The 25,839-nt window shown below is 40.3% G+C and overlaps 1 protein-coding gene across 2 annotated transcripts in view; it reads left to right on the forward strand.

Moving 5' to 3' along the window:
* Positions 1-660: 660 nt before the first annotated feature.
* ADGRG4 (adhesion G protein-coupled receptor G4) overlaps positions 661-25,839 on the forward strand; it is a 32,218-nt gene continuing 7,039 nt past the window's right edge. Inside the window, exons 1-17 of one of the 2 annotated variants that reach the window (XM_067005141.1) lie at positions 661-815; positions 4,594-4,698; positions 6,501-7,115; positions 12,178-12,261; positions 12,730-12,824; positions 13,151-13,203; positions 14,745-14,784; positions 15,288-15,313; positions 16,571-16,719; positions 17,661-17,793; positions 18,311-18,429; positions 19,500-19,710; positions 20,270-20,435; positions 20,557-20,706; positions 21,571-21,693; positions 23,432-23,477; positions 24,350-24,453. In XM_067005141.1, coding sequence (XP_066861242.1) covers positions 4,608-4,698; positions 6,501-7,115; positions 12,178-12,261; positions 12,730-12,824; positions 13,151-13,203; positions 14,745-14,784; positions 15,288-15,313; positions 16,571-16,719; positions 17,661-17,793; positions 18,311-18,429; positions 19,500-19,710; positions 20,270-20,435; positions 20,557-20,706; positions 21,571-21,693; positions 23,432-23,477; positions 24,350-24,453 — 2,205 coding nt within the window. In that variant the 5' untranslated portion in view covers positions 661-815; positions 4,594-4,607. Of the gene's footprint in view, positions 816-2,970; positions 3,232-4,593; positions 4,699-6,500; positions 7,116-12,177; positions 12,262-12,729; positions 12,825-13,150; positions 13,204-14,744; positions 14,785-15,287; positions 15,314-16,570; positions 16,720-17,660; positions 17,794-18,310; positions 18,430-19,499; positions 19,711-20,269; positions 20,436-20,556; positions 20,707-21,570; positions 21,694-23,431; positions 23,478-24,349; positions 24,454-25,839 lie in introns of those variants that run through there. The other variant, XM_067005142.1, reaches the window with a different exon arrangement.

The raw sequence follows: 25,839 nt of genomic DNA on the forward strand, positions 1-25,839 counted from the left end.
TGGAAACATAACCAGGAAAGAAAGAGGAAAACATGTTTCAGAACACATTATTTTGGGTCACAAAATATTTGTTCCATTTTGAATTTTACAAGTATATATTTTAAAAAATTAAAAATAAATGTAGAAGAATTTTGAAAATTTTCTTTCTAAAAATACCTGCTTGGGATATTTTGACAGAATCAAAAATATATGTCATTCTAGAATCAGCCTGCAGCAAAGGACCTGAATAACTCCAAAAGTTTGGTTGTATTAATGTCATACTTCTTGAATGCCTAGAACTTCATAAGGATTTTACCCAGATTTCTAGCATACCTACTATGGGATTTAATAAATCATGATCAAAAAGCTTTTCTTATAGCTTTGAAATGAAAAAGGAATGGGAAAAAATCATTTTGTATTAAAACCAATTTTATCCTAAGTTTGCGCAGAGTAGCTGTTAGCTGCCTCCAAAAACAAAAAAAGCAGCAAAAAACCAAACCCAACTATAATATTTACATCCTTCAAAGTTTTTGAAAGAGAAGATTAACACACTGCTAATCTCTTCCTTCCCACCCTTATTTAGTGAACTAATCTAATCTTCTACAATAAAATTTGAAGGATTGCAGTTTATGATCAAGCGTGCTATTTACAGACCGTATTTCTGCCGTTGCCATGTGCTGAAGGGCAGCGTCCAGAGGTCAGCCCCAGTCAGCTGCTGCCCTGTGAACAAACCCCATCCAGCACGGTGCTTTGCTGCTTCTTCACGTTACGCCAGAGCCCCATCGCCAGCACAGGGAGATCTGTGGTCCAGGAATGAACACCGGCTCAACTGACAGGTATGTATTTTTGGCCACAACTCTTGTTTAATGGTGCATTATCCCAGGGGAACTGTGCATAAATGGGGGTGTCTGTTGACAGGAAAATAAGGAGGATATTTGCCTTCAACTTTCAATCAGTGACACCTGATGTAAATAACAAAAGCTAAGGAAATGCAAAAATACCCTGTCATTATGCATATTTTAGTTAAGGGACCAAACGTAAATGTACAGTGGTGTGAAGAAAGCTCAGTCCAGTTGAGATCTAAGCATTCTCTAAACAACCTTAGCTGATGGTCAGTGCAGTATCGAAGTGTTCTGAAGAGGAAGCCTTTTAGTTAAAAAATATTCAAGAAGGTCTCAGGAGGATGACGGCCAATGAGGCCAGAAGGCTTAACAGGAACTGTAAGCAGCTGTTAAAGGCACAAGGATATGAATCTTTTTGTTTTGCTTTATAATAAATATGGCTGGTTGAAAAACATCCTGAAGAGTCAGCCACCCACATTCTTCATCCAAAGAATCAAAGATTCCCAGCTCAAAGGCTATGAGATGTAATTACAGTAAGAAGAGGTTTGGGAAAGCTGAAAAGTCACCATAGCAACCTCCTGGCAAAAATCTTCGCACATCCAAAGTAAAGCAAAATTCCTTTTTATCTGAACGGCCACAGTGAGTTTGAAAGTGTTCTGTGTTCATGGCCATTTTCTGCTTCTGTTCATGTCATTGTACTCCTTATTCAGAGAGCATTTTTTTCTGTTCTGAGTCCTGAGTGTTCTCTTCTAAAGTCTCCCGGGATAGTTTTGATCAGAAATGGATGTGGGATGCTGATTATGAGATCGGGCTTTGCCTGTGACTTAGTGTCAAAGAGGAGGTGCCCCCACTTGGGTTTTCTGGACCCCTTGCAATAATCTCTAGCAAAGTTAATAAACAACTTGTGTTGAATAATTAAAAAGACTAAACTGAAAACAAAACAAAACAGGAAACAGAAAGAAGAAGACGGAGGAAGTGGAGAAAGGGGACAGTGAGGCCTTCTCAGTAATTGCTCTGGGGTTGCAGTAAGAACTCCTACCATACCGTGATACTATAATGCTGGTTTAACAGGTACAGAAAAAGGATGACTTCTAAAGCACCCATCCTTGAACAGTCCTGCTCTGTCCCATGCTTGAAGAACGGCTTTCCACGCAAGAGTTTATGTAAATACTTGAAACAAATACACTTGGATTTGAAGAGGCAAGCGGTTCGTGCCTAGTAATTTCAGTGATTATGCTCTGCCCATAAAAGAAACAGAGCAAAACCTCCCACTCAGGCTGGTGGATAAAAGGTGTGTGGGTGCTCTGCAGCAGCTGCTGACCACGAGCAGGTCTGTGCTGCTGCGCAGGGAGAAGGCAGGGCAGAAGGGGGGTCCCTGGGCCGTGGGGCAGTTTGGCTAAGTGGTGCTGTAGCGGTCTTTAGAGGAGAAACTTCCAGTCTGGGGTGCTTACACAAGGGTAGACAGGAGGAGGAGGCAGATTTGTCAAGAAAAAAGTGAAGACAGAGGACTGGATTGTTTAGGAGTGAAAGAGAAGGAGACTTCCATCCTGTTTGGAGACTAGAGTGTCTGGAGGAGCAGGATGAACTGCAGCATTAAGCAGCCTTGGGAGGTTCAGGCTTTCTCCGGTTTCTCTCATCTCCCTGCTCAGATCCAGTTAGGGAGCTGAACTGCTGGGAGCCACAGCCAAAACATGTAAGATCACACGCGCTGCTGCAGGAGACGGGGGCAAACCCTCCAGGGTCCTGTGCAAACCATTTCCTTCCTCCAGAGCTAACTCGCTGAACTCAAGACAACCTCAAGGTAGCTGAAGTGACAGCCACATGGGACTCTCCTTTCCTGGTGCCTCTCACCCCTCACTTTCAACACACTAAATCTTTCTCAGTAGCAAGCAGCAGTTAAGTTGATCTTCACATTACAGTGTTACCCACACAAAGAGCTAGAGAGCTGTTGTAGGGAAACTGAAACTAATGCCCTTTACTGCAGCCACTTTTGAATCAGGAACAAGGGAAACATTTCAGCTGTTCCTTCCTAATTTGTGTTTTATAATGCTACATGTTCCAGACTTTGCTCTGGACAAAACTTAATACAACCTGTGACGTATCACATATTGGAAGCATAGTGATTTGTTTCTTAAAAGTTATTGAAAAAGTAAACAAATCATTGCTGGAATGATAAAGGAGAAGGTTGGGAGGAGAGATTTGTTGTCACAGCAGGTTTTCCAGTACCTAAGAAATGAAGTTTCAGAATGGAAATCACTTGCTTTTCATTGCCTGACCCACTGAAAACATCGCAACATCCCACCTGATTTTCTCTTCATGTTTCTCTTTATCTATATTTTGGCATCTGCCAGAAGAAGCAGTGTGGAGGACTTGGTAATAATCTACCTTGATTTCTGTGCTATGCAGGGAGGTGAGTGTTTGAGCAGCACCTTTTTAAAGACTATGATGTTTTTAGGAGAAAGTATGAATCACCTGAAATGTGCAGGATCTTCTGTTTAGTTACCACAGGCTGGGAGTATAATGATTTATTTCTGAAATGTTATTGCAAAAGTCACTGTCACAGCACTAAATGGAAAGCTGGATGAAATTTCCTAACTTTCTGTAAATGTTGTAAAGTGCAGCTTTAAAAGGAAACTCAGAAAGTGGTTATTAACTCTCTCTCTCTCTTTTTTTTTTTTATATTTTTCTAATGTTTATCGTGCACATCTGGACACAAAGGAACAATTTCCATTTTGTCAGTGGTCAGACTGTAGTAAGCCTTAGTGGAAAGCCCCAGGTAAGGGTTGCATTTGATGTTAAGCCAGGTGACTTCTCTGGGTGGAGCTTGGCCAATTTAGACAATCCGAGGACCAAGTCCTTCCCTTACAGATGTTTTTTATACATATGAGTTGAAGATTTAATCCAGTGTAGTCCTAAACCAATACAAGCCCTGGCGTTTGACCCCAGTGAAGTGAGTAGAGAAAACATGCCACCACGGGGAAGCGTGCAGGATGCCAGCACTGAGTCTGGGATGCTCAGGAATCTAGGCTGCTTGTCCGTTCACTTGCTCTGGTTTAACTACAGTTGTCTTTGACTTCAGTCAAACTGAAGTACAAAACAGGACAAACTTCTTCCAGCTTAGAGAGGCATCTTTTCATTTTGCTTTAAGTGTCCAATGTATGTTTATATCCTTGAATTAGCCTTTCCCCAATTACCAGTGTGTTCCCAGGGCTTAATTAATTTGATGAAAGCTTTTTTGTAGACAAAGACCAACAGTGAGAAAGAACAGTTTGTCTGACTGTGCTGTCTGCGTGCAGCCTTGCATCTTGCTTTTCTCCATGCCTCTTGCCCTGGCTGCTGCCCCCTGATCCCCCATCCCACCAGAATCTGTGGCACAGAGCTGTGGGCGAGCACTTCAGGCTTTACTTTGCTGGCAGGATTTTCTCTTCCTGTTGTCCCAACACGTGTAGGAACTTCACCAGTTCAGACATTGACTACTTTGTCAGAGCAGATTGAAACCAGCTAGCAGGTTTGCAGAGTTGTTATGGTTGGACAAAACATGCACTGACAGCATGACCGCCTAGACCTCATTTTAGAAACTAGCAGAAACCAGAGGGCTATATAGCTGTGACCCTCACTGAGATTACTGATCTAGTGACTCTGCTCAGTCACAGGGAGTGAGGCCTTCTGGGCTCACGTGCTGCAAATGCCATTTCAGCAACCTGCAGAAAGCAGACTGAATTTCTCATGCAAGCATGTGGTGAGTGTGAAAGTGTTAACATCTTTCTTTCAGAACATGCCTAAAGAATGAAGATGTTCACGTGTAGACCTGGACAGCCCCCTTCTGACAAGGCTTTTTGCATCTTGATGGTTGCTGCTGGATTTTTCCTTCTTGCAGGTAATTCCCCTCAGGATTAGCCATAGGGATGGTGCTGTCAGGTGCCTGTTGCTGCTGGCAGAGGCTCACAGCATACCCCACAGCCCAGGAGGTGTGTGCTGTTCCCTTGGTTTGTCCAAACACAGTATATATATAGAAGACCTTTTTTTTTTTTCTTGTTCTGCCCCAGTGCAAGAGTTACTCTTGCCCTGGACCTCTTGCTGGTAACTCCAGCTGGGCCTGGGGTCCTTGCCTATTATGCATCCCTAAGTATATGAGGGCCTGCAGACTTACAGGTCTGGGCATGATACAATACCCTCTTCTGGTTCAGTCTGGGCCACAGATGAGTCAGTGCAAATGAGAAAATATGAAAAGGAGTGAAATGTCAAGTTTCTGTTGCATCACAGGAGTTGTTCATGTTTGTAGGTAAAAAGTCTTTAAGTTTTGTTGTTATTCACCTGTTTCCTTCCTGGGTGTCTTCCTGCATTTTTTTTCTTTTCTTTCTTGTTTTACTTTGATCACTGTAAAATATGAACTGTGCATTTAGTTGCTTCATGGTGTTCTGGGAAAAACATGAAGCTACAGGCAGAACCAAATTCCCCCGTAATAATTTAGGTGCTGAGTCAACCACGGTAAGCTGTGCTTCACACATTCAGCACCCTCTCACTCCACCATAGATCTCCAATAATTAGTTCTGTTTTTCTTTTTTTTTTTTTTTTTGTATTTCCTTCTTTAATTTTTCTTGAGAATAATGCAGAACACAGAGATAATTTGTGTTTCTAAAATGCGTCCTGTTGCACTGGGGTCACTTCCAGCACACCGTGCAGTTGGGGAAAAAATTAGCTCTTTCCAGATAAAGCCTCCATAATGAAAAGATTGAATTAATGTTTAGATCTTGCCTAATGTACACACTTTCTCTCAGCTTTGGCTAGAGGCTCCTAATGTGTCTGCTGTAAGACAGCGGAAGGGCTGACCCCTGAAAGGGCTGTCTGTCAGCCTGTCTCTGGTAGAGTACAATGGTACTCTGGTCAGTCGTGGGATGGGTGCCAGCTCTGCCAGTCATACATTCCATAGTGATTCCCTTCTCTTGGACCAACCCATGAGGCCTGGCTTCTTACTCTTTTGACCCCTGATCTCAGGTGGCTGTTTTACAGCCGTTACAACTACTGCTCTGCTGCTCTGCAGAGCTGCATTACTGCAGGTGCAGCGGGGTCGCATGCAGACAAGTTTCTCCCTGTGAGTGGGGGGCTGTGGCTGGTGTTACTCAGGGAGGTTCTGGCCTTTGTCAGCAAAACCTTTATGAGCAGGTTGTAAAGATATAATTAGATAATTAAAAATAAGCAAGATAAAAGTTGTCCAGACCGACTTTCTAGAGCCTGAGAGAAGGACTGTTCTGACTATCTTTATTATTAACAGAAACCCTGACCTAAAGACTAAAGGTCAGGGGTCTGATACGTCACTTGGGAGCCAAACATGCAAACAGGTCTTTTCCCAGAGCATGCCGGACCAATACCTTTACATTGAACACCCATACATATGTTGGACTATGTGGACCTGAATTCTGTATTTGGTAGGTCTTGAGGGCCTCAGCATTTCCTTTGGAGAATTAAACTCATCTTCTCTTTACTGGTAGTGTGGGTGGTCTCAAAATTAAATTTCAAAAACAGCAGAAACCAGAAATAGAATAAACTTTTAATTTTCTTTTTTTGTTTAATTGACTTTCAGGGAAGTACCTGAATGAGGTCATATTGCAGCTTTTTCTTTGAAAGTGACACTTCATTTTCCTTCCTTACCTTCTTTCCTAATGCTTTTTCTTCTTACAGAAACACGTTCTCTGCGTGGAGAAAGACTGGATTTACTGGGAAGGAACGATAAGTACTTGTCTCTGATCAACTACAGCATTCCTGAGCTATGTCAGTTCACTGTGTGCATTGATTTAAACCGGACTACTAACATAAGCTCTTGGGCAGCATTTTCCTATGACACTAACAACACGTCCACTGACATAAATGACTTAGAGCTTGGTCTCTCTGGAGAAAACAAGCAGTTGAGAGTATATCTTTTTGGCACCAGTCGAAACATTGGGATTGATTTAGCCCTTTTCACATGGTATAGTGTGTGCTGCTTATGGGACAACAGAAAACAACTGCTGGAGGTCTACTGTAATGGTAATCTCGTGCATAATGAAACCATAGACAGCACTGAGTGCCTGAAACCCAGTGGAAACCTGGTGCTGGGTCACCTGCATAAAAGAAAGGATGGATTTATTGTACGAGTAAGCAACAGCTTCATTGGCAGCTTGTACTACTTCCAAATGTGGGACACTGTGATGCGTCAGGAAGAGTTACTGGGGTGTGCTGAGGGCAATATTGTCGGCTGGAAGGAAGAGTACTGGGACTTCCGCATTCCTCCAGTTGCTGACCATCGCCTGCGCTGTGGTGAGTCTCTGCAATATTTTCTTTCCTTGGGGCTTGTGTGTTGCTGGGGATCGTACACGTCAGAGAGTGGGAAACCCTCCGCTGCTCAGGACAATAAGCAGGGATTGTCTTATATCCTGAGTTACTGCTGTGGGCCTGAGACCAGGAGTGCTCAGGGCTAGCCTCGCATATGGCTTTCCCCACTCACACCACACAGGCTCTTCTTGAAGCAGATATAGAGGTTGTGGATGGGGAAAAGCTGGCAGAGCCTGGCTCTGCCACCAGAATCCCTTGGAGGATGCTGGCAGGTGGCATGATTTAGATGAACCTTCTTGTGGTTTGTTGTTCTGCTGGGGTACCAACCTGCTACTCAGCTGGCCAGGCACTGAGTGATGTAGGCTGGACTCAGCAACTTTCTTCCAACATGTTTAATGATATTTAACTACAGCCGTTATTTAGATGATAACAATTGTTTTTCCACAAGACTTCTGTCTGTTCTCTGCCCCAGATGGACGTTGCTCCATTGAAAAACACTCTTAGCAGTGTTTGGTGTTATCTCACCATTCAGTCCTGATGTCTGTATGTACTAAACAGCATTTGAATTACACAGTATTGAACCAGAGGTCTGAGACTGACTGCTTGACTGACTCATTTACATAAAGCTTATGACTAATTTACATAAAGCTAATGACATGCCATGATATTTAGGGGCTCGACAATAAAAGTATATGCATCTTTACTAGTCCTCTGTAAGATGGCGGTTTCACAGGGAGTGCAGACACACAGTCAGAAGTAATTGCTCAGTTTTGGTGCCCAGTTTGAGAATCTGAGAAGCCTCCCACCAGACAGTGCTTCTCTGTCAAGCGCAGCACCTGCATACTTCACCTCAGCTCCCTGTGCACTTTTGCATCTCCTGCTCCGGGTTACATCAAACTGCGTCCCAAGGAAATGAGTAGAACAGGAAACAAACAACTGCTTCTGAAACATTTGTTCAGAGGGATTTCCCCCACCTCTCATTACACACCCCTTTGCTCTGCAGCAAAGAAAAGAGGCACAAATAACAACTGCTGTAAATCACAACCTTCCCATCTGTTTCTTGGCTCCTCGCCCCATTGCCTTTATCCAGGCAGTCCTGTTTCTGCACTGCCTGTTGCCTGAGATATTCCCTCACTCGTGTCGCTGACTGGGGGGCCATGAGGGAGGAGGAAGGCTCAGTCCATTTCCCTTTTCCAATTAACACCATTGTTGCCTTTGCCCTTGGGCCCATTTGCGCTGTGAGAAAGGTGTGTGCTTGATTTGGCAAGGAGCTGTGAGAGGCTTAGTCATGTTTGCTGATGAAAACTTCAAGAAGTGCAGCACCTAAAATCAAAGGCTCCCCTCAGTGTTCCTGGACTTTGATTGTTCAAAACAGTAACTTGGATGAATTTGAGCAGATTTTTGGTGAGACAAAGTACATTGGAGAGAGGCTTTCAGTGGATGAAGCATTGTTTTCCTCTAAAGTGCTCCCAAGAACCAGGTGATTTCCTCCAGTTAGGATTCTCCGATGCAGCGTGAATGGGACATTCCGTCTGGAAAATGTTGGTCCAAATGTTCAAAGGTTATCAGCAAGAGGAAAGCTAAAAGGCACTGAGGCTAGTCGTGCCTCTGGGTAGGTGTTTCACACGGGGACAAGGGCTGATAGAATCTGGCTTTTTCCCAGGAGCAATAACGTAGATGACTATCCCAGTTGTAAAGATGTTCATAACATTCAATTGTGTATGAGAATCTGACTTGTGTCAGCTCTTGGCAAGACCTTTGCTTCCTCTATAAATCTACTGCTCACTTTAATTAACTGAAATTCATGAGCTAGCTCTTGCAGAGAGACAAACTGGCGATATAATAGATAGAGATACCAGTGAATGGTACAAACAGTCCTGTGTGATAAAATACATACCAAGATTTCAGTCTTACAGGGGAAGCTTGGGTCTAGTTTGTCCATATGGGACCATAACTACTGAGTCTATGCCAGAACATCTGAAGTACACGTGTACAAAACAGTTGTGCCAAAGTGTTGCTTTGTAATGAAATGGCATGGTGAAGTGCCATTTCAGTGCTAATGACACGACTCAAATCGTTATGCCCTATGACAATTACTAGTTGCAAAGTTTTTTTCTCATATTTGTATACTCTGTTTATACCTGGGAATTGCTTTAGTTGTCAGGGCTTGATTCAACTTAACAATAGACAGTTCATGCAGTTGTGCTGCATCCTACATTAATTTTGGAAAGACAAGGCACATTTAGGCAAAATGAGTGAAACTGTTCATACAAATATAGAAGGAAACAGCCTTGAAAGGGTGTGTTGACTTTTTACAAGTGATATAATTATTGTAGCAATTGCATTGGTTTTACTTGGTACAAGGAGTAAAGTTATTTTCTACCTTTGTGTTTTTTTTCCCGGAGTTCTTGAAGATGATCCTTTACTTTTCCAGCTCAGCTGGGCCTTTGCTAAAAGCGTAGAAGTAATAGTGTGCGTTCTCATCCTCTGACTCAGTCTTCATCTTTTCCTCCCCCTACCTCACCCACACACTGATTTCTAATTTTCTTCTTAATTTTAAATAATCTGGGAGAGGAATTAATATACAATGTATGAAAATTACTGCTAGTAATACAAAATTATATTTATTACAGTTCGTTTATACATTGATCTAATTTTTACTGCTTCTTCTACTGGAAACAAAGCATATTTGCAGGATACCAAATAAACCATTTATTACATTATCAAATAAAAATCCAGAACTGGGACTTCAAAAACGGTGGTGGTACAGTATTTTTCTAGCTTTAGATCTCATCTGTCATCACTTCTTAGCCCTTGGTTCGTGAAGGGAATTACAAGCATGTTAATTAAAGCAAATGAAGTTACAGGATGCAGGTGGCTAGTCCCACACCTGCCTGCTGGTAATGATCCTTGACATGTGAGAATAAACAGATTTTTTTTTCTTCAGGTGATAATGAGAAAGAGAGAAAGAAAGAAATTTGAATCTGTGAAGTTGTAATTATGCTTCATTTGTTGGGAGATGAAAACTGTGTTGAGTCCTGATTAAAATGGGTTTGAGTTTTGTTTGGCCATTTCTGTATTTATTTTTTTCTTCCCAGCAGATTTTTTCTGATTCATCTTGACTGACACTGGGTGATATCATACATACATCATTACATATCATACATCACCCCTAAGGCAATGGTTTTTGAAAACAGAACAGAGCCTGCAATCACACAGCTCTATTCAGGCTCCTGTCTGGAGAGAATCTACAGCACTGTGACAGTCAGGAGGATAAGTTGAACCTCAGGTTTACAAATAGTTTGGCTTATGACTTGATAAATCATAGCCTAATATCATGTCTGTATTCCTATAAGGAAAGAAAAAAGATTTTTTTTTTCCAATGATAGGGCATGTCTGCACAGCACTATCCCTTCTGCATTCTCATCACACTTCCTATCTGTCAGGAATTCTTATAGAAAGGCACTCATTTTCTTCCACTGTTTCTGACAGCTTGAAGTCAGGGACGAATTATTTGTAGTGTCGCACTGGGGCTCAGGGAGCCCGCATCTGCAGCTTCACGTAGCAGGAAGGCACACGGGTTTCCACTATTAAACCCTGGGATTAAAGTCACATGGGATGCATGGGTCCCAGGCCCTCCGCAGCACCACGGGTCAGGTACCTGAGGTTTTACTCTGTGTTCTCACGGGAGCGAGTGCTGTGAGAATGGGGAGGGGTTGGTGTGCATGGGTGCTGGAGGATAAAGCACAGGTCTTCGGTTTCAGGTCCTTGTGTTTTTTTTAAAGAATTGTTTTCTGTTGCCTCTATTTTTTATTTTTTTTTAATTTCTGGTTTCTTGTTTTCTGCATATTCATACGTCTGCAAACAGTGTTAGTGGATATCGGTAGGAGGTCTGTATATTGAATATCTAGGTCTGTCTTGCAGCTCAATGATTCAAGCCTGCAGATCTTTTCCAAATCAAGACTCGGCAGATAGCCATTATGTCGGGTTAGGTGTCTGACTGGCTGCAAGCTGCTGATTTGAAATGGCAATGTGACAGCTTGGTCCTGGAGTTACTCGCATTTTGCTGAAGAGTGAAGCAGAAGAGTAAGCTAATTCTCCTATTTCCAATGGGTTAAGGACCATGGGAGAAGATAGCTTGTGTATTGTGCCTGTTCAGTAGGGTGTTTTGGCTTCAAAATAATTTGAGCTATTTAGGATAAAAACAGTAGACTATTACTTCAAGCTCTTAACAGCCTCTGTTTCTGTTACTGTCCATGGATGTGTTGCTCTTGATTTAAACAGGTCAGAGATGGGCTGTTATTGTTTTAAGCGGGGGTGATTCTTACCTTGAACTCCAGTAGAGAAAACAATGTTTGATGAAGCATAGCCTTATTCTACTTATTTCCAAGCACTCCTTATTCATACATATTTGGCTTTGTATTCATGTGTTAAGTTTATTTCTCTTAGTCAGAACTAGATTGTCAAGTCTCTGACAGTCATGTGAGTGAAGAAAAAACACAAATCACCAGCATAGCAAGGAAACTGTATCTCTAGAGCAAAATGTTGTGATCATGCTTTTCTTTCATCACCGAGGCCTGTAATCTTATACGGTGATTCGGTTCATTGCAATTTTCTGTAGTACATGTGAGCAAGCATCACCCATTTTGTCCCTGTCTGTCTGATGATGTGGCAGATTGCATGTGAAATGCAAAAATCCTATCTGGTTTGACAAGGTGATTCACTTCAAGGAAAATTAGCTAAGAACAAATTCTCAGAATTCTTTACTTTGAAAACATACAGGCAGGATGGCTGGCATTTATAATGGGAGTCCTTATGCCAGGTTATCATCAAATAAAAGCCCATGAATGTCAATGTTTGTTTCAATTTCATTACTTTATGTCAACCCTTTAGCATTCTGTGTTTGACACATGGCTTTTCCTGAAGGATGGCACAGACTATTCAAACAAGAAAGGAACAGAGAGAGACCGTCTCCCTCCTACGAACTATGTTAATTCTTGCACTTTGTGCCACTGTGGATTCTTAGGCCTTTCAATACTTTTTTCAGCTGGTTCAAGTGAAGCATCATCAACAATGGCTCCTGCGTTGCCACCGTTATCTCCAACCAATAGTGCCAATGTTACCATTGCACGTAAGTACTTTCCTAAACAAGACTGTTTTAAATGCTGACCTGGTCATCACTGACACTGGCTGACACCATACACATGACAGTTTAAGACTTGGTCTCATGTTTAAGCTATTGCTGCTTGGCAAGGTGTTGTATATCAGCAAATCTTCCTATCTCTTCTTATGCATTCTTAGCGTATGGTAAAAGCAAGGCTAGTGCACCCACAAGTATTAAAATCAGCTCAGCTGAAGTGCCTTTGCTTGTTAAATTGTGATAACTTGGCCATGAATTTGGGCCCTTAGAGTCCTTAAATTTCTAGCAATGCAGTAGTAATCTAGACTTAGACTCTTGGAGGGTAGAATTTCCTGAAGAGTCTTCATGACTTTGGGAATGGGAAACATAGCCATGGCTAAAGGGAGGGACGAGGAGACAGTGCAGGTACCCTTCTGTGCAAACTGTAGGATGCATCTCACTTCTGTTCTCTTATTACAGTCAGCTTCTATAACGTTGACATGAACTTTTCTCTTTTCTACAAAACTGAGAGAGCTCCCGATTACTATGATGCAAGGAAGCTTATAGAAAACTGGGTGAGTAGCTTTCTTTTCTTATTCTCTTTTATTTCTAGAAAGTATCAGATGATGAGGACAGCTGGTACAGAATGCAAACTTATGGAACAACACAAAAATAAGTATCCATGTAACAATATTGTGGCGTTTCATAATCATGTTATCCAACGCATTTTTAACAGGATAAAATTAAATTCAGAAAGAAGGGGAAAGTGTTGACATTTTGCAAATATTTTTAGCCCTTTTCATTGGAATTTAGAATTTTGATGACAATTTAAATTTACAAGCAGGTCTAGATAAAGCATTGATAAATCAAGTTAATAAAAATTTTATCATTTTCTTTCCAGTTTAATATCATATTCACTGGAGGAGAATTTGTTGTGACAAACTTTAAAGTCAGGTAAGCCTCTCGCTGTATAGTGGTGTCATGTTGACACTATGTCCTTTGAGAGAAATAGCAGCCATGTTCCAAATACCCGTTTAACATATGACCAGTCCTGTGACAATGGTGTAAATCAGTCCCCCAGATCTATACAACTGTGATCATTTGGAGCACCTGCATTTTGTTTATGCGGCTCACTTCACCTGAAAATATATATCCTGCCTAATGCAAGGCAAGTATCTGCTGCCAAACTAAGAACTCATCTTTGGCCATATAAATTGGCTCATGATGAAGATGAAGCCTTTGCTGCCTCTGTGATATGTGAGCAGTGAGTCACGTGGGCTGATGTATTTGTGTGCCATCATGGCAATTCAAAGAGTGTAGAAATTGGTATTTGTGGGGGACAGAAAGGAGGGCAGAGTGCTGGTATCTGCAGAATTCACGTTAGTACTGCTGAACCCCTGTTTCAGCGATGGCATGTGAGTGCAAGGGAAGTTGAGGGTCACATCTGTTCATAGAGCGAGGGTCACAGACCCGTATGGGCTGTTCAGGTTGGATAACTAGGCACACACTGGTTCTTATCATGGCAGGGTCTAATGAAAGTATATTACAGTTCCAAAACCCTGCTCAGAAACAATGGCATTTTGCCCAAGACTCCAATTATGTACCTTTCAAACCAATTAATCTGTATTTATAGCCAAACTGTGAGCAACTAAGAGGGATAGTTAGTAGCTGTTAGATTCATAAAAGTGTCACTTGTCTAGCCTTTGAGTTTTATCGTTTTATGCATATTTGTCTTCCTACTTTCTTCTCTGACGTCTGCAATTACTGCTTGCTTTACAAATGACAACAATGCAATAACATATGGTACTATTTATGTGAGGTGAATCTGAGTCTGAAAACTGTAAGAACAGAAATATCAAATGAAATAAAGACCAGCTAAAGACAGGGTTACCTGTGGATCTTCATCCCCCATATAGAAGTGATGTTGCTTAAATATTTCCAAGGAATTAACAGAGAAAATATTTATAAAGTGTGAGGAAGAGTTAAACTTAAAAAAATAGGAAACATGATACAATCAATTCGTACACTGATACAGGCTTTTAGTATTGAATAAATTTGAATTTTAAATGAATTTTAGTATTGAATAATTGAATAATGTTGTAGGCAGATGGAATAGGCTTAGAATACTTTCAAAGATACTTCAGAGAACAGATCTTGAACTGGATCCCTCCTGTCTCTGCTGTGCAGGACAGGACTGGTTGGACCATGTCAGAGATGCCACGGTCTGGTGGCATGGGGAGCAGGACGGGAGTTGTAAACCTACTGTCGTGCATCCCGTTCTGGAAGAGGAAGAGGTTTCTGTCTGAGTGCATATCTGTTACAGCATTTTTCTTAGAGATTTATGCAGATACATCTATGCTGAATTCAAGATGAATTCTCTGCTGCAAGGTCTGTCTCATTGTGGTCACAAGATATTTTTAGGTGATAGCATAATGGAACATGTTATATCCATATACTTAATATCAAACAATTATTTTATTCTGGTTTGCTTGCAGGACCAATTATCCACAAAGCAGTGTCTATAAGAGGACTCAAGTATGTAACTTGTTATTTTCTAATATTAAAATTTACTTTCTCTTATCTTTTTACAGAGGATATAGTAGTTGCATGGTCTAAATGCTGATACTATTGTGTTACGTAGGAAGTATTAAATATAATGTATCCCATGTAAGTAACTGGGCTGGAGAATCACCGTGTCTCAATAAATATTGAAATGTTCTTCGTAAGACCAAGGAAGGCAGGATGTGTTCAGCATTATTTTCAAGCAGTCTACCTTGGAATAGCCTTCTGATGAGCAAGCTTACTGAGCACTGCAAGATATAGATCTACTCTGCTCTCTGTATGAATTAGCATCCATGCACTGTGATGTTCTGTTTTGTCTTGATATACCTCCAGAAGTAGTGTGAAATGAAGGCTACTCTAGATAATTAGGTTCTAATATCATTTAAACCAATACGGCTCTATTTTAATGAACACACGGAGTTTCTACTGTTGATTCTAACCAGCTTCTAACTTTTTGTGTCCTATGAAAACTGAAGATGAAGGTAAAGCAGATGTCACAAAGGTAAGACACATGGTTATGAGCTGGATTTTCATAGTTCGTACTGATTTAATAAGAAAATTCTGCCTCCTGCTATAAGCCTGCTCATAAACAGGGTGAGGAAACATTATACCCCTTCTTGGCTATTTTAGTTTCAGGGTAAGCGGGAACCTTTAGATGTCTAAAACAGAAAAACACATGTGGAGTCAGATGCACAGTAATGCTTGACTTGGGGAAATGTATTTGAGCATCCAAGGTTTCCCTCTCATACCCCATATCTGGGAAGTCTTGAATTGATTCCATGACAAGCTGGGAGGTTTGCGCTGCGCTATTAGAGTTGGCTGTGAGCAGTGTCCTTCACTGAGGCCGGAACAGTGAGTGGAAGACTGCATTGCTGGACAGTGCCCAAGAAGTCTGCCAGGATGAATCCTGCTCCTCTTCTGGAGGAAATCCTAATTGCCTTCTGACCTCAGGCCAGAAGAGCAGAGGGAACTGAGTTCCCATCACCTTCAAAGGGTTGTAAATGGTTACCCCAAAGGCCATGCTGAGCGGGGAACAACCAAGTAGAAACAGGAGTGAGTTGGAAACACTTGAAACATCCCAGTCCTAAAAAAGTCTCATAGGTTAGCCCTCAGTTAACTTAGAGGTCTATTGAGGTAATCCACCCACAACTGAGAGCTTGCAACTTGTTTGTTCTTTCTGCCATGTCTGAAGCAACTCAAAAGAGAGAGACAGTCTTTCCAAACCTGCTTGAATCAGCAAACATACTTGGCCATTTTGAGGAAAAAAAAGCTGGAAACCAATGGAGACACCGACAACAGTTAGTTAAATCTCTGTTTTTCAGGGAATCTTGGAGTCTGCCACTTCTGTTTGGACACAGGGGTACTAAAGTACCTCATTGTTTTATGACTAGCTCACTCTGAACATTAAAACATGGTTGAAAAATGCTTACTTGTCACAGAGATTTTCCTTTGCCAAGATAACATGATTAGGAAACCTTTTGAGGTATTTACCGTGAAACTATAAATAGATTCTTGTACCTGCATTCCCAGTAATTTGTACTTTGTAAAGTATTTCAAGTGATAAGGTACTAATGTACGTAAGAAGTGGCATTTGGTGACATTTGCTGGAGAATAGCACTTATAGTGAACAAAATACATCAATTATTCAATTCAATATAATTTTGTGTTACTCTTTAATTTTGTAGCCAGTAAAATTATAAGGTATAACTGTGAAAATTACTAATATGGTAGCTTTGTTTATTTTGTGTTATACTTCTAGCTATGTCTGCAAGGCCATTATAAAGGCCACGTCACTTGAAACACAAGAAGGGCTGATTCACAAGATAAAGCTGTTACTGAACGACACTTATGAAGATGGACTGTTATCATTATATGTGAACCCTGAAGATGTGGCTGTCAAGCCAATAGGTAATGCTTCATTAAAACCTCACTGGAAATCATATGCTTTGTAACTCTAGCTGCAAGTGTTTTATCAAACTGAAACTTTGTGGAGATATTAGGGCTAGAAAACATCCCTGCAAGTATCCAAACTGACCTTATCTGATACACAAGCTATAGAATGCAATGTAATGACAAGAAGATCACAAACTTTGGTTCTAGACAAATGGAGGTAGGCTAAACCATGACTCCTGCTACTGAGGCAGGTGTGAGCACCTTTGCAATGAAGGGGAGGGCAGACTGATATGGCTGCATATCTGGGAGCCCCTGCTCACAGGCAGTGCCCCAGGTTCTGGCTATTGAGGGAGACATGAGCCGAACACTGAAACCAAACTCACTGCAGGCATTCTCTTAATGCTAATGCTTATTGGATCAAGCCTTAAATTGTAAGTAATCTCTTTGGTTTGGTTACAATCTTTATCAGTCCTTACAATACAGAAATAAGGCAGAGATAAGAGAGACTGTGCCTGAAATTCAAAAACATATTTTTTACCAAAGACTTACAAAAGGTCAAGCATAAAACTGCAAGCCTGAAGGAAAAGACATTGATGGGATAATGGGAGGCAGTGTGAAAGTAGCTTCAGATAGATTAGAGAAGACTGCAGAATGTACTGTCATTAAATTACGATTTTTGATGTTGGGAAGGGAGCACTTCACCTTAGAACTGACCTTGTCAAACAAAAAAGAAAAAGGCCTCAGAAGAACAGGCAAAACATTTAGGCAAAATGTTTTATTTCAGCCAGTAAACTTGTTAAAATAATCCCATCCGGCCTACAAAAGAAGTAAAAAGTACAGCTCGGTCTCAGAAGGAGTGGAAGTCCAAAACTGGACAGCTGGTCCCTGGGTGCCAAGGAATTCTTCTTTTTGACTACTAAATCTTTTTTTAAGAGCTTTTTGTATTTCTTCCTCAGTACTAATGGACTGTCCAGAGAGCTTTTCACAGACAAAATACAAGGGTAATTATTACTGGCCGCTAACAAGTCCAGCTACCAAAGCTGAGGTCAACTGCAGCAAAAACCCTCTGGAGTCTGCTCAAAGGAGTTGGTGAGTGACGAGATCATCTCATTTTGGTTCTTGCATGGCAAACAGGAGGGAGTGCAAGGCTTCCTGTGATGAGAGTCCAGATGGTCATCTGTAATGGCACATGACAGTGCCATGCCAAGGAAAATGGAAAGTATACAGGGCCAGTCCAGTGTAGGATGCAGGAAAAGGGAGTATTGCATCATTTCCACCACCTGCAGCAAGTGCAAGCCAGCATAGTAGGAAGCTGACTTTCTGCTTTAGCAGGGAGAGGAAACAGATGCACCGTAGCATTTGTGCTTACATTCATGGCACGTTGCCCTTCAGTGGCAGAAAGTCACGATCTCTAGGTGCATTTCAAATTGCTCTGGCATTTGGGCTCTGCTCCTACTGTGCTAAATGACTGCTAAATCAGGTCTCACTTGCAAGTCAGTTTTCAAAATTGGGCCAATTAATTACATTTTTAGCTACTTAAATATGGGGAACTTCAAAAATGCATATTTTTTCATGTAACTTAATGTGCAGTGTTTTCATGTTTCAGTGGAATTAACATTGATCTTGAGCAAGCTTTCTGGGAAAAACCCAATATGACTGAATGTAAATTACTGGAAGAACTTCCAAATAATATTTTAGATCTTCGTGATATCACCATTACAGACGGTAAGCCACCAGATACTTCAGTGACACAGTGAATCAAAGTAGAACGCTTATATTTAGATAATGTGTGTGTTGGACATCTGAAAAACTGAAGCTATAAGGTTGTGTTATGTGCAACCTACTCACGTGGTCATCTTAAAATGTTTTTAATGTAAATGAATTTCACATTTGCTTCAAAGTTCTCTAGCTATTACTCTGAAGACTAGTCTAAAATTCTACATTTAGATGTAGAACTAAATAAGTAACAAGAGAATAATATGACAAGTTTTGCCTGTCTATACTTTCCCTGTTACCATGTCAAAAGAGTTCATATTCTGTAGATTGCGTGCAAGTAAACACGAATTAGCACATGGAATTTGAAAGTGTCTGCACTAATTTGTGTGATATACAAGGTGACCATTATCACCCAGTTATATCTCTTTTTAAAACTATGTCAAACAATGCAAGCTGTTTGAACGGTGTACAAAACCAATACCATAGTTTATCCACCTACGCAGCAATGGCATCAATAAATAGATCTTTGAAAGATATCTGCAGTTGCATAGTCTCTCTGATTCCCAGGGTGTAAAGCTCTCTTTCTATGAAAAAATTATAGAAGAATGATGATATAATGAATGGCAAATACTTATTTTTCAAACTATACCATTCATAATTTGCTTTTGCTGCTATACCAGTTAAGCAGTATTTGGGTTGAGGGAGAGTCTTGTTTAATTTTGAGCTCACAAATGCTTGTAAACATGATCAAAGTTAAAACTAAATAGTATTTACAGATAATCTTTATTATCCAAAAGCAGGTGATAATATTATGAAAACTACATTGTTTTCCCCCTTTAAAATATAACCTAAGACATCCAGATTTTGCTTTGAAGTTTTTGCCAGTTTCATGTGGAGGGCATATTGACGTATTTTGGGGTCATAATTTTGTAATAGACCAGAAGCATTATGACCATATGGAAACAGAGGAAAAGCACACTCTGCCCCCCTGCTTTAACATGGAGACTTGTAGCTACATAGCTAAAAGTATGGCTGTACTGCTTAAATCATCTGTGTTTCCTTTTTTTTTTTTTTTTCAGAGAATGCACAAGATGTTGTACAGCATATTTTAGATCTCTTGCCAGATGCAACACTGGATATGAAAGAATTAGAAATCATTGCAAATAAAATTTCTGATGTTGTGAATTTGGAAGATATAAGTGTGACAATTGCAGAGGATATATTGACTATATTGAACTATATTTTACTTCAAGAAATAGAAGACCAGAACTTTAGAAAAATGACCAATATGTAAGTAATATCACTGCACAGAAGTAGCTTTCTAATCTAAAATGGAAACATGGGGAAATTCATGCTTTTTATCTGTTAAACAATTACCACAAGAGTTAGCAATTTTCCATACCTGGATCTTAGACATTTTTGCGGTTCTTAGGAGTAGAAATTGTTTTCTGTGTTGTCCGAAGTGCTTTTACCAGAACCAGTTCTGTAGAAGTCCTCATCACAGAGTTGTTGTATGTGAGTATCTCATGCTGGAGGCAGATCAGGGACACTGAGTAGCTACCACCTCATCTCAGAGGTGGTCTTTACAGCTCAGCATGGAGACACGTGTGACACAGCCTGGATGAATCTATGATTCTATGATAACTCATTTGCTTGCAGTCAACTGACCCTGTGCCAAACAAAATGCCATCTATCCTGAGCTGGTTCCATCCTGCTCTAGTGAGTGCTCTTTGTGATCATACACCAGAGCAGAGGTTTTTAGCTGATCGTCTCCTGACTGGGTATTGTGAAACTAGGATAGTATTTCAAGAGATGTGTCTTTTTTTTCTTGCTGTTACTCCTGATAAAGTATCCTGGAGACAACTGAGAAGATAGGCTATAAGATGGCTTACACAGAAAGAAACGCATCAGTTGTAACCACGTCCTTGGCTTTGCTGGTGATGCGTCCAGATCCCAGTGTATTTGAAGGACTGGCCTTTGGTATCACTTCATATGACCAAGGAGTGGATCTCAAGGTGAGAATAAGTGTCACCTCATGGACTACTGACTAAACCAGGCAATTCCTGTTGCTGTTTTGTACTGTTGTGTATTTGACTAGAGGAAGGCAGCTCTGAGCATGTCATTTCTTTCCTGCAGATCAATGTTCAAGAAAACTCCTTCAAAAAGGCCTTGGCCTCAGTGTTTTTGCCAAAATCACTGAAGACATTCTTAGGGGACAAGTACTCTGACCCAGAAAAGCATCCAAAGATCCAGTTTAATTTTTTTGGCACGACTTCACTTTTTGTGGTAACTGTGATTCCTAACAAATGCTAATATGGTAGCAATTGGTTCAGCTGTCCTTAATGTGTACAAAAGAAAAATCCTAACAGTGTAATCTGTTCTAGGCATTTAGTGTCAGACTGATGGAGCCCTGAGAAATGTGCAGGGAAAATGCATTCAAGCAGCAAAACCTTCTCAGTAGTGATAATGCTCTGAGAATTGTCTGGAGACTGTAGATATTTTCTTCATTTTCTGTAGCTGATGTTATTCCAATACTTATGTTCTGTAGGAAAAGAACATACCCTAATCTTCCTCTAGGAAACAGTAAGCTCTTGCTTAAAAAACACATACGGTACACGTCAAATATCATGAAAATAATTTCAGGATTTCTTTCTCCATCAAAATAATAGCAGAAGTAATATGCATCATTTAGGAATGTTCTAATATTCGCTGTGTTTTCCTAACTCTGGGGCATGAATGTCATTTAAAAAGGAAGGCGTTTCTTTTGGTATGATGAAACATATATTATGCTGAGCAATGCTTTTCATACAGAAGAAGCATTCACGATTGTGTCTACTGTCTAATGAGCTAAATGATGTACAACTGAATGTTTTGATGTACTGAAATGGTTATGCAGCTTTCTCAATCCAGCTGATGCATCTGAAACTGTGTTCTGTTTCTGCTGATGTGGAGACTTTCCCTGAATTCGCTACTAACTACATTTTCCAATTAAGTAGAAAGTAGCTAAAGTATATCAGGCATCCCATGGTGTTTAGCTGATCACAATTTCCAAGAAAGACAATTTGAAAAAAATGGAAGCAGCAAAGGGCACGATTGCTGGTAACTTAAATGACTTGGAGTTGTTTGCATGTGTGTATTTTTCCACTGTAGGATGACAGTTTACAGAAGGAGAGGCTGAACACTTATGTTGTGAGTGCCAGCATTGAAAATTCACTGATTCAGAACCTTAATGAACCTGTGAATATAACTCTTCAGCACATAGACCAAAATACGGTAGGATATGTTCATTTAATCAGAGAGTTGTTGAAATAGAAACTATTTCACTTATCCTTAAAATAAACTGGCAACTAGTCAGATAAGTTTAAAAATTTTTGCTGACTGACCTGTCCAACATCTATCAGCTAGAAGATTGACAGTCCACACAAATCTCGGTGGCTAATTTTATTCCTGCAGGTTAGTAAAGCTTGTGTCTCCGTGCTAAATCCATGCTAGCAGCAAGGGATGTTTTCCTTGTTTTATCTGGGCAACTCTTTTCAAGGAATAGTTTATTTGCTAAAAAATGGCAGCTTGGGTTTGACTGAAATGATTTGTGGTTGCTCCTAATTCAGCCAATTGTTTTAGTCACCAAGAGGGGCAAATTTCAAAAAACTCAAAAACATTGCAGATGTTTTCAAAATTACTTTGCTTTGTTTTCTTTCAAAATGATGTTTCAAAAGTAAAATCCATCTTAAATTGTTTTTTAGTGGGCATGGGTCCAACTTGTTGAATGGGTTCCTCCTTAACATTTTGGTGTTGCAAATGTTTATGGTTCAGTCTCCACACAAACACATTGCAAACTGAGGGCAGAACAAAATTACTCAATAAGATGAATTTGATTAAAGTTCAAGTTAATGACAGCTTGAAAATGCTGCTTTTTTGGCAATATGCTCTTTACATACAGTTCTAGAAAACAAAAATTTCATCCAGATATCCCCTCTCTTCTGTCATTTTTACTCCACCAGGCCATCTGGCACCTCTCAGATTTTTTCCTTGACCTTTTAAAAATATCCTAATTAAATATTTAATGAGCTATCATCCTAACCTACATCTTTGGCTCTCTTCCTAATTATATTTGGCAGTCTACAGATCACAAGTCTTAACAGCTTATCTGTTAGGGTGGCTTCCTGTAAACTCTGTGCCTTACCAAACTTTATTCATAATAAAGGAAAATGAATCTGCGCCTTGGGAAAGTTTGCTGCAGCATTATGAGTAATAAACTAGAATGTCCCCAAGAGCAAACATTGCATTAAATATCCATTTAAATTTGTTCATCTGCTTGTGACCTACAGGCAAGCTTTATTTTCTCTTAGGTCTCTTCCCTGACTGGTTTCAGAGAGAGAACAGAAACACTGAAATTGTGAAATAAAGGTTTTCTTATCTTGAGATTATTACTATTATTATTATTTTTTATCATGTAAAATATCAGGTTGTTATTCCAGGTCTTATCCATAATTTTTGAATGTCACCAGTAATTAGGTATGACACCTCAGACACCACATGAAGCCAATGAGGTCAGACATAGGAATCAATCTAAACTGGACAACTTGACAGCTTTTATGCCTAAACAGACAATGAAAGATGCAGAAAGGCTGGTAAAACCAGGAAAATCACTGACTGCTACAATTTCACTAAGTAATGGGGAAGGCAAAAATGGGGACCCTCCGCTGGTTTTCAGTGCCATGGATGAGTGCACCATGTCCCAGCTGGTTTCCAGGGACCAGCTGTCTCACTGCTGCTGAACCGCAGCATTTTCAGTAACCTACAGACCCTTTGAGGCACTACTATGCTAATAATCAGAGACCAAACTCTCCTCATTCCTCAGTGGGCTTTCTTGTCAAGCAGTACAGGGGAAGATAAATCAAAGTGCCATAGTTATAAATCCTGATTACAAGCAAGATGCACTGTCTGCAAGTGCGGACAATGCACAGATGTACTGAATAAATGTCACAGCCTATTTTTTCTCTGCTTTCAGGGTAATGCAGCAGTGCACTGCGCCTTTTGGGATTTTCAGAAGAACAGTAAGTGCTGTGTACAGAGCTGTCACATTTGCTGTGTCACCAGAGCCTTTGGCTCCTTGACATGGAGTTTGAAACTTTCAGTCTGTGCTCTTCAGTGTGGCCCCTTCTGTTTTGCTCCTTTCCACTGGCACCAATACCTCAATAATCGACATTATTACTAGTGGTTATGTGTCTGGCATTGTACAATGGTGCATCCACACAGATAAGAAGAGTTAGTCTAAGAAAAAAGCAAAAATGCAAGGAAACGTCAGATGACTTCTCACAGTCACTTCAGGGAAGTCAGTGGGGGCTTTGCTGGGGTCGAGCCTTGGATATGGCTCAGAGAATGAACAGACACAGAAAGATAACCATGTATTGGGTTAACTCAGCTCATGTGGGAGAGGATTCCCAATTATTAGTGTTAGATTTTATTTATTTATTTAACAGAAGTTTAGCTTCTGAATATGCCATACATGCCACATAAATAGGGTCATAAATTTAATGTTACTAGGGAAGATGTGGCTTTTTCAATGCTACATGCTGTCTAAACAATTTCTCTGCCCTATAAATATTTCTTGCCTTCTATATTTCCATATCCCGCAGTACAATCTAGTCAAATGGACTTTTCCTTACCTTCTTGCTTTCTCTGTGTGCAGGCATATAAATGACTTTAAATATTTCTTCGTTCCACCAGAGGCTTTCATCCAAGTTTTGAGGTACTCAGGCAACTATGTAAGATGTGTTCCTGTGTGAAATATCACTTGTGTGCTGCTAAATGACCCTGCAATCTGTACTAACTTGAGCTCATCTTCACACATTCTGCATGCTGCAGAGCTATAAATGACTGAGCATGACTAACTCTACTTAAAAATCTCTTTTTCTATATTACACAGATGGACTGGGTGGTTGGAATACATCAGGGTGTGAAATGGAATATACAGATATGAATTACACAATCTGTTTTTGTAACCATCTTACCCATTTTGGAGTCTTGCTGGTAAGTATTCCATGAATCATCTCCAAAAAAGTCCCGTGGCACTAGACAAAGTCATCACTAATTTTGGGGAGAGATGGGAGATTCATATCTATACTAGCTGTTAGTTATCTGCAATTTTGCCAAAATTGATAACAACAAACAAAACAGTTATAATAATTTTTATGGTATAAAGTCCTCTAAATGTCACTTGCTTCAAGACAAATTCATTTTATGGATGTGTTTTGTACTTCTTTGCAAATGTAACTTAATACATATTAATGCCTTATTTGCTGCATTGGAAATACTGTGTTAAATTTATTACCTACCAGTTGGCAATTAATGATATTACATCTTTCTGTAGGGTTTGTCTACACTCCATCAGGAAGGTAAATTTAATATAAATATGGGAGATGTCATTAACGAGCATCTCTTGGCAGGAAAGGCAGTCAGTATTTTAATACACAGAAAACTGCCTCTGAAAGTCAGATGTCAAAAAATGAGAGTGCAGAGATGGCTGCCTGAGAATGGATTGCAACAAATGCATAGGAATAGGAAAGGTCTAAGCAAACAGGGTAGATAGTTGAGAGCTGTGTAATGTCCGTAGGACACAACCTACGGTGTAAAGGCTGTCCCTTCCCTGTCAGATGCCTGCCCAGCCTCCCCTAGAGGTCAGCATTGCCCTGCTCAAGAAGAGGCACGGAAGCCCTGTCTAGGCTTTAAAAATGTGACTTCTGCAAGAAGGAATTTAGATGCTACAGATTTTAGACAACTTGCTGAAGCTGCTATTCAAGCAAACAGAAATCAGTCTGATTTTAAGAACTCACCTCTTTTGCACTTCCACTTAAGCAATAAGCATGGATACAGGTATTTAACAGCACTAAGTCTATGGTACACCAGCTATGTAGGTTACTTGTTCGAGGTTCAAAGTTTCACCAAAGAGAAGAGAAACTGTAGCAGGAAACATCAAAAATCTCATCAATATTGCTCCTGGCAACAGCTGGGAGAAGCAAGACCCAGCCTCCCAGATGACTTTTTCAGGGTGATGCTTTCTGGATGTGGAGAGTCCTCCCACACTCCAAGACATTTAGCAAGTTTATGCAGTTTCCCAGCACGGCAACTGCCAGTGAAACAAACCAGAGTTTCTCCTACAAAGCAAGCTCCCAGTTGAACAATGTGTGTGAGATACTGGAATCCTTGCTGAATTTCTGGTTTCTGAAGTACAGCTTTTCTAGCTTCACAACTAAGTACTAGATATTTTAAATACTGAATATAGGAGCTGACCATACTAGTGTGGATATTCTGTAGGGCTATACAATAAGAAACACATAAAAATATTCATGGAAACCCTCTTAAAGTAGCAGTAGGCAGAGTAGAAGTTTGTTTTCTTATCCATGTGAAAATATGGAA

This window comes from Anser cygnoides, chromosome 13 (genome assembly GCF_040182565.1).
Source record: "Anser cygnoides isolate HZ-2024a breed goose chromosome 13, Taihu_goose_T2T_genome, whole genome shotgun sequence".
Taxonomy (NCBI): Eukaryota; Metazoa; Chordata; class Aves; order Anseriformes; family Anatidae; genus Anser; species Anser cygnoides.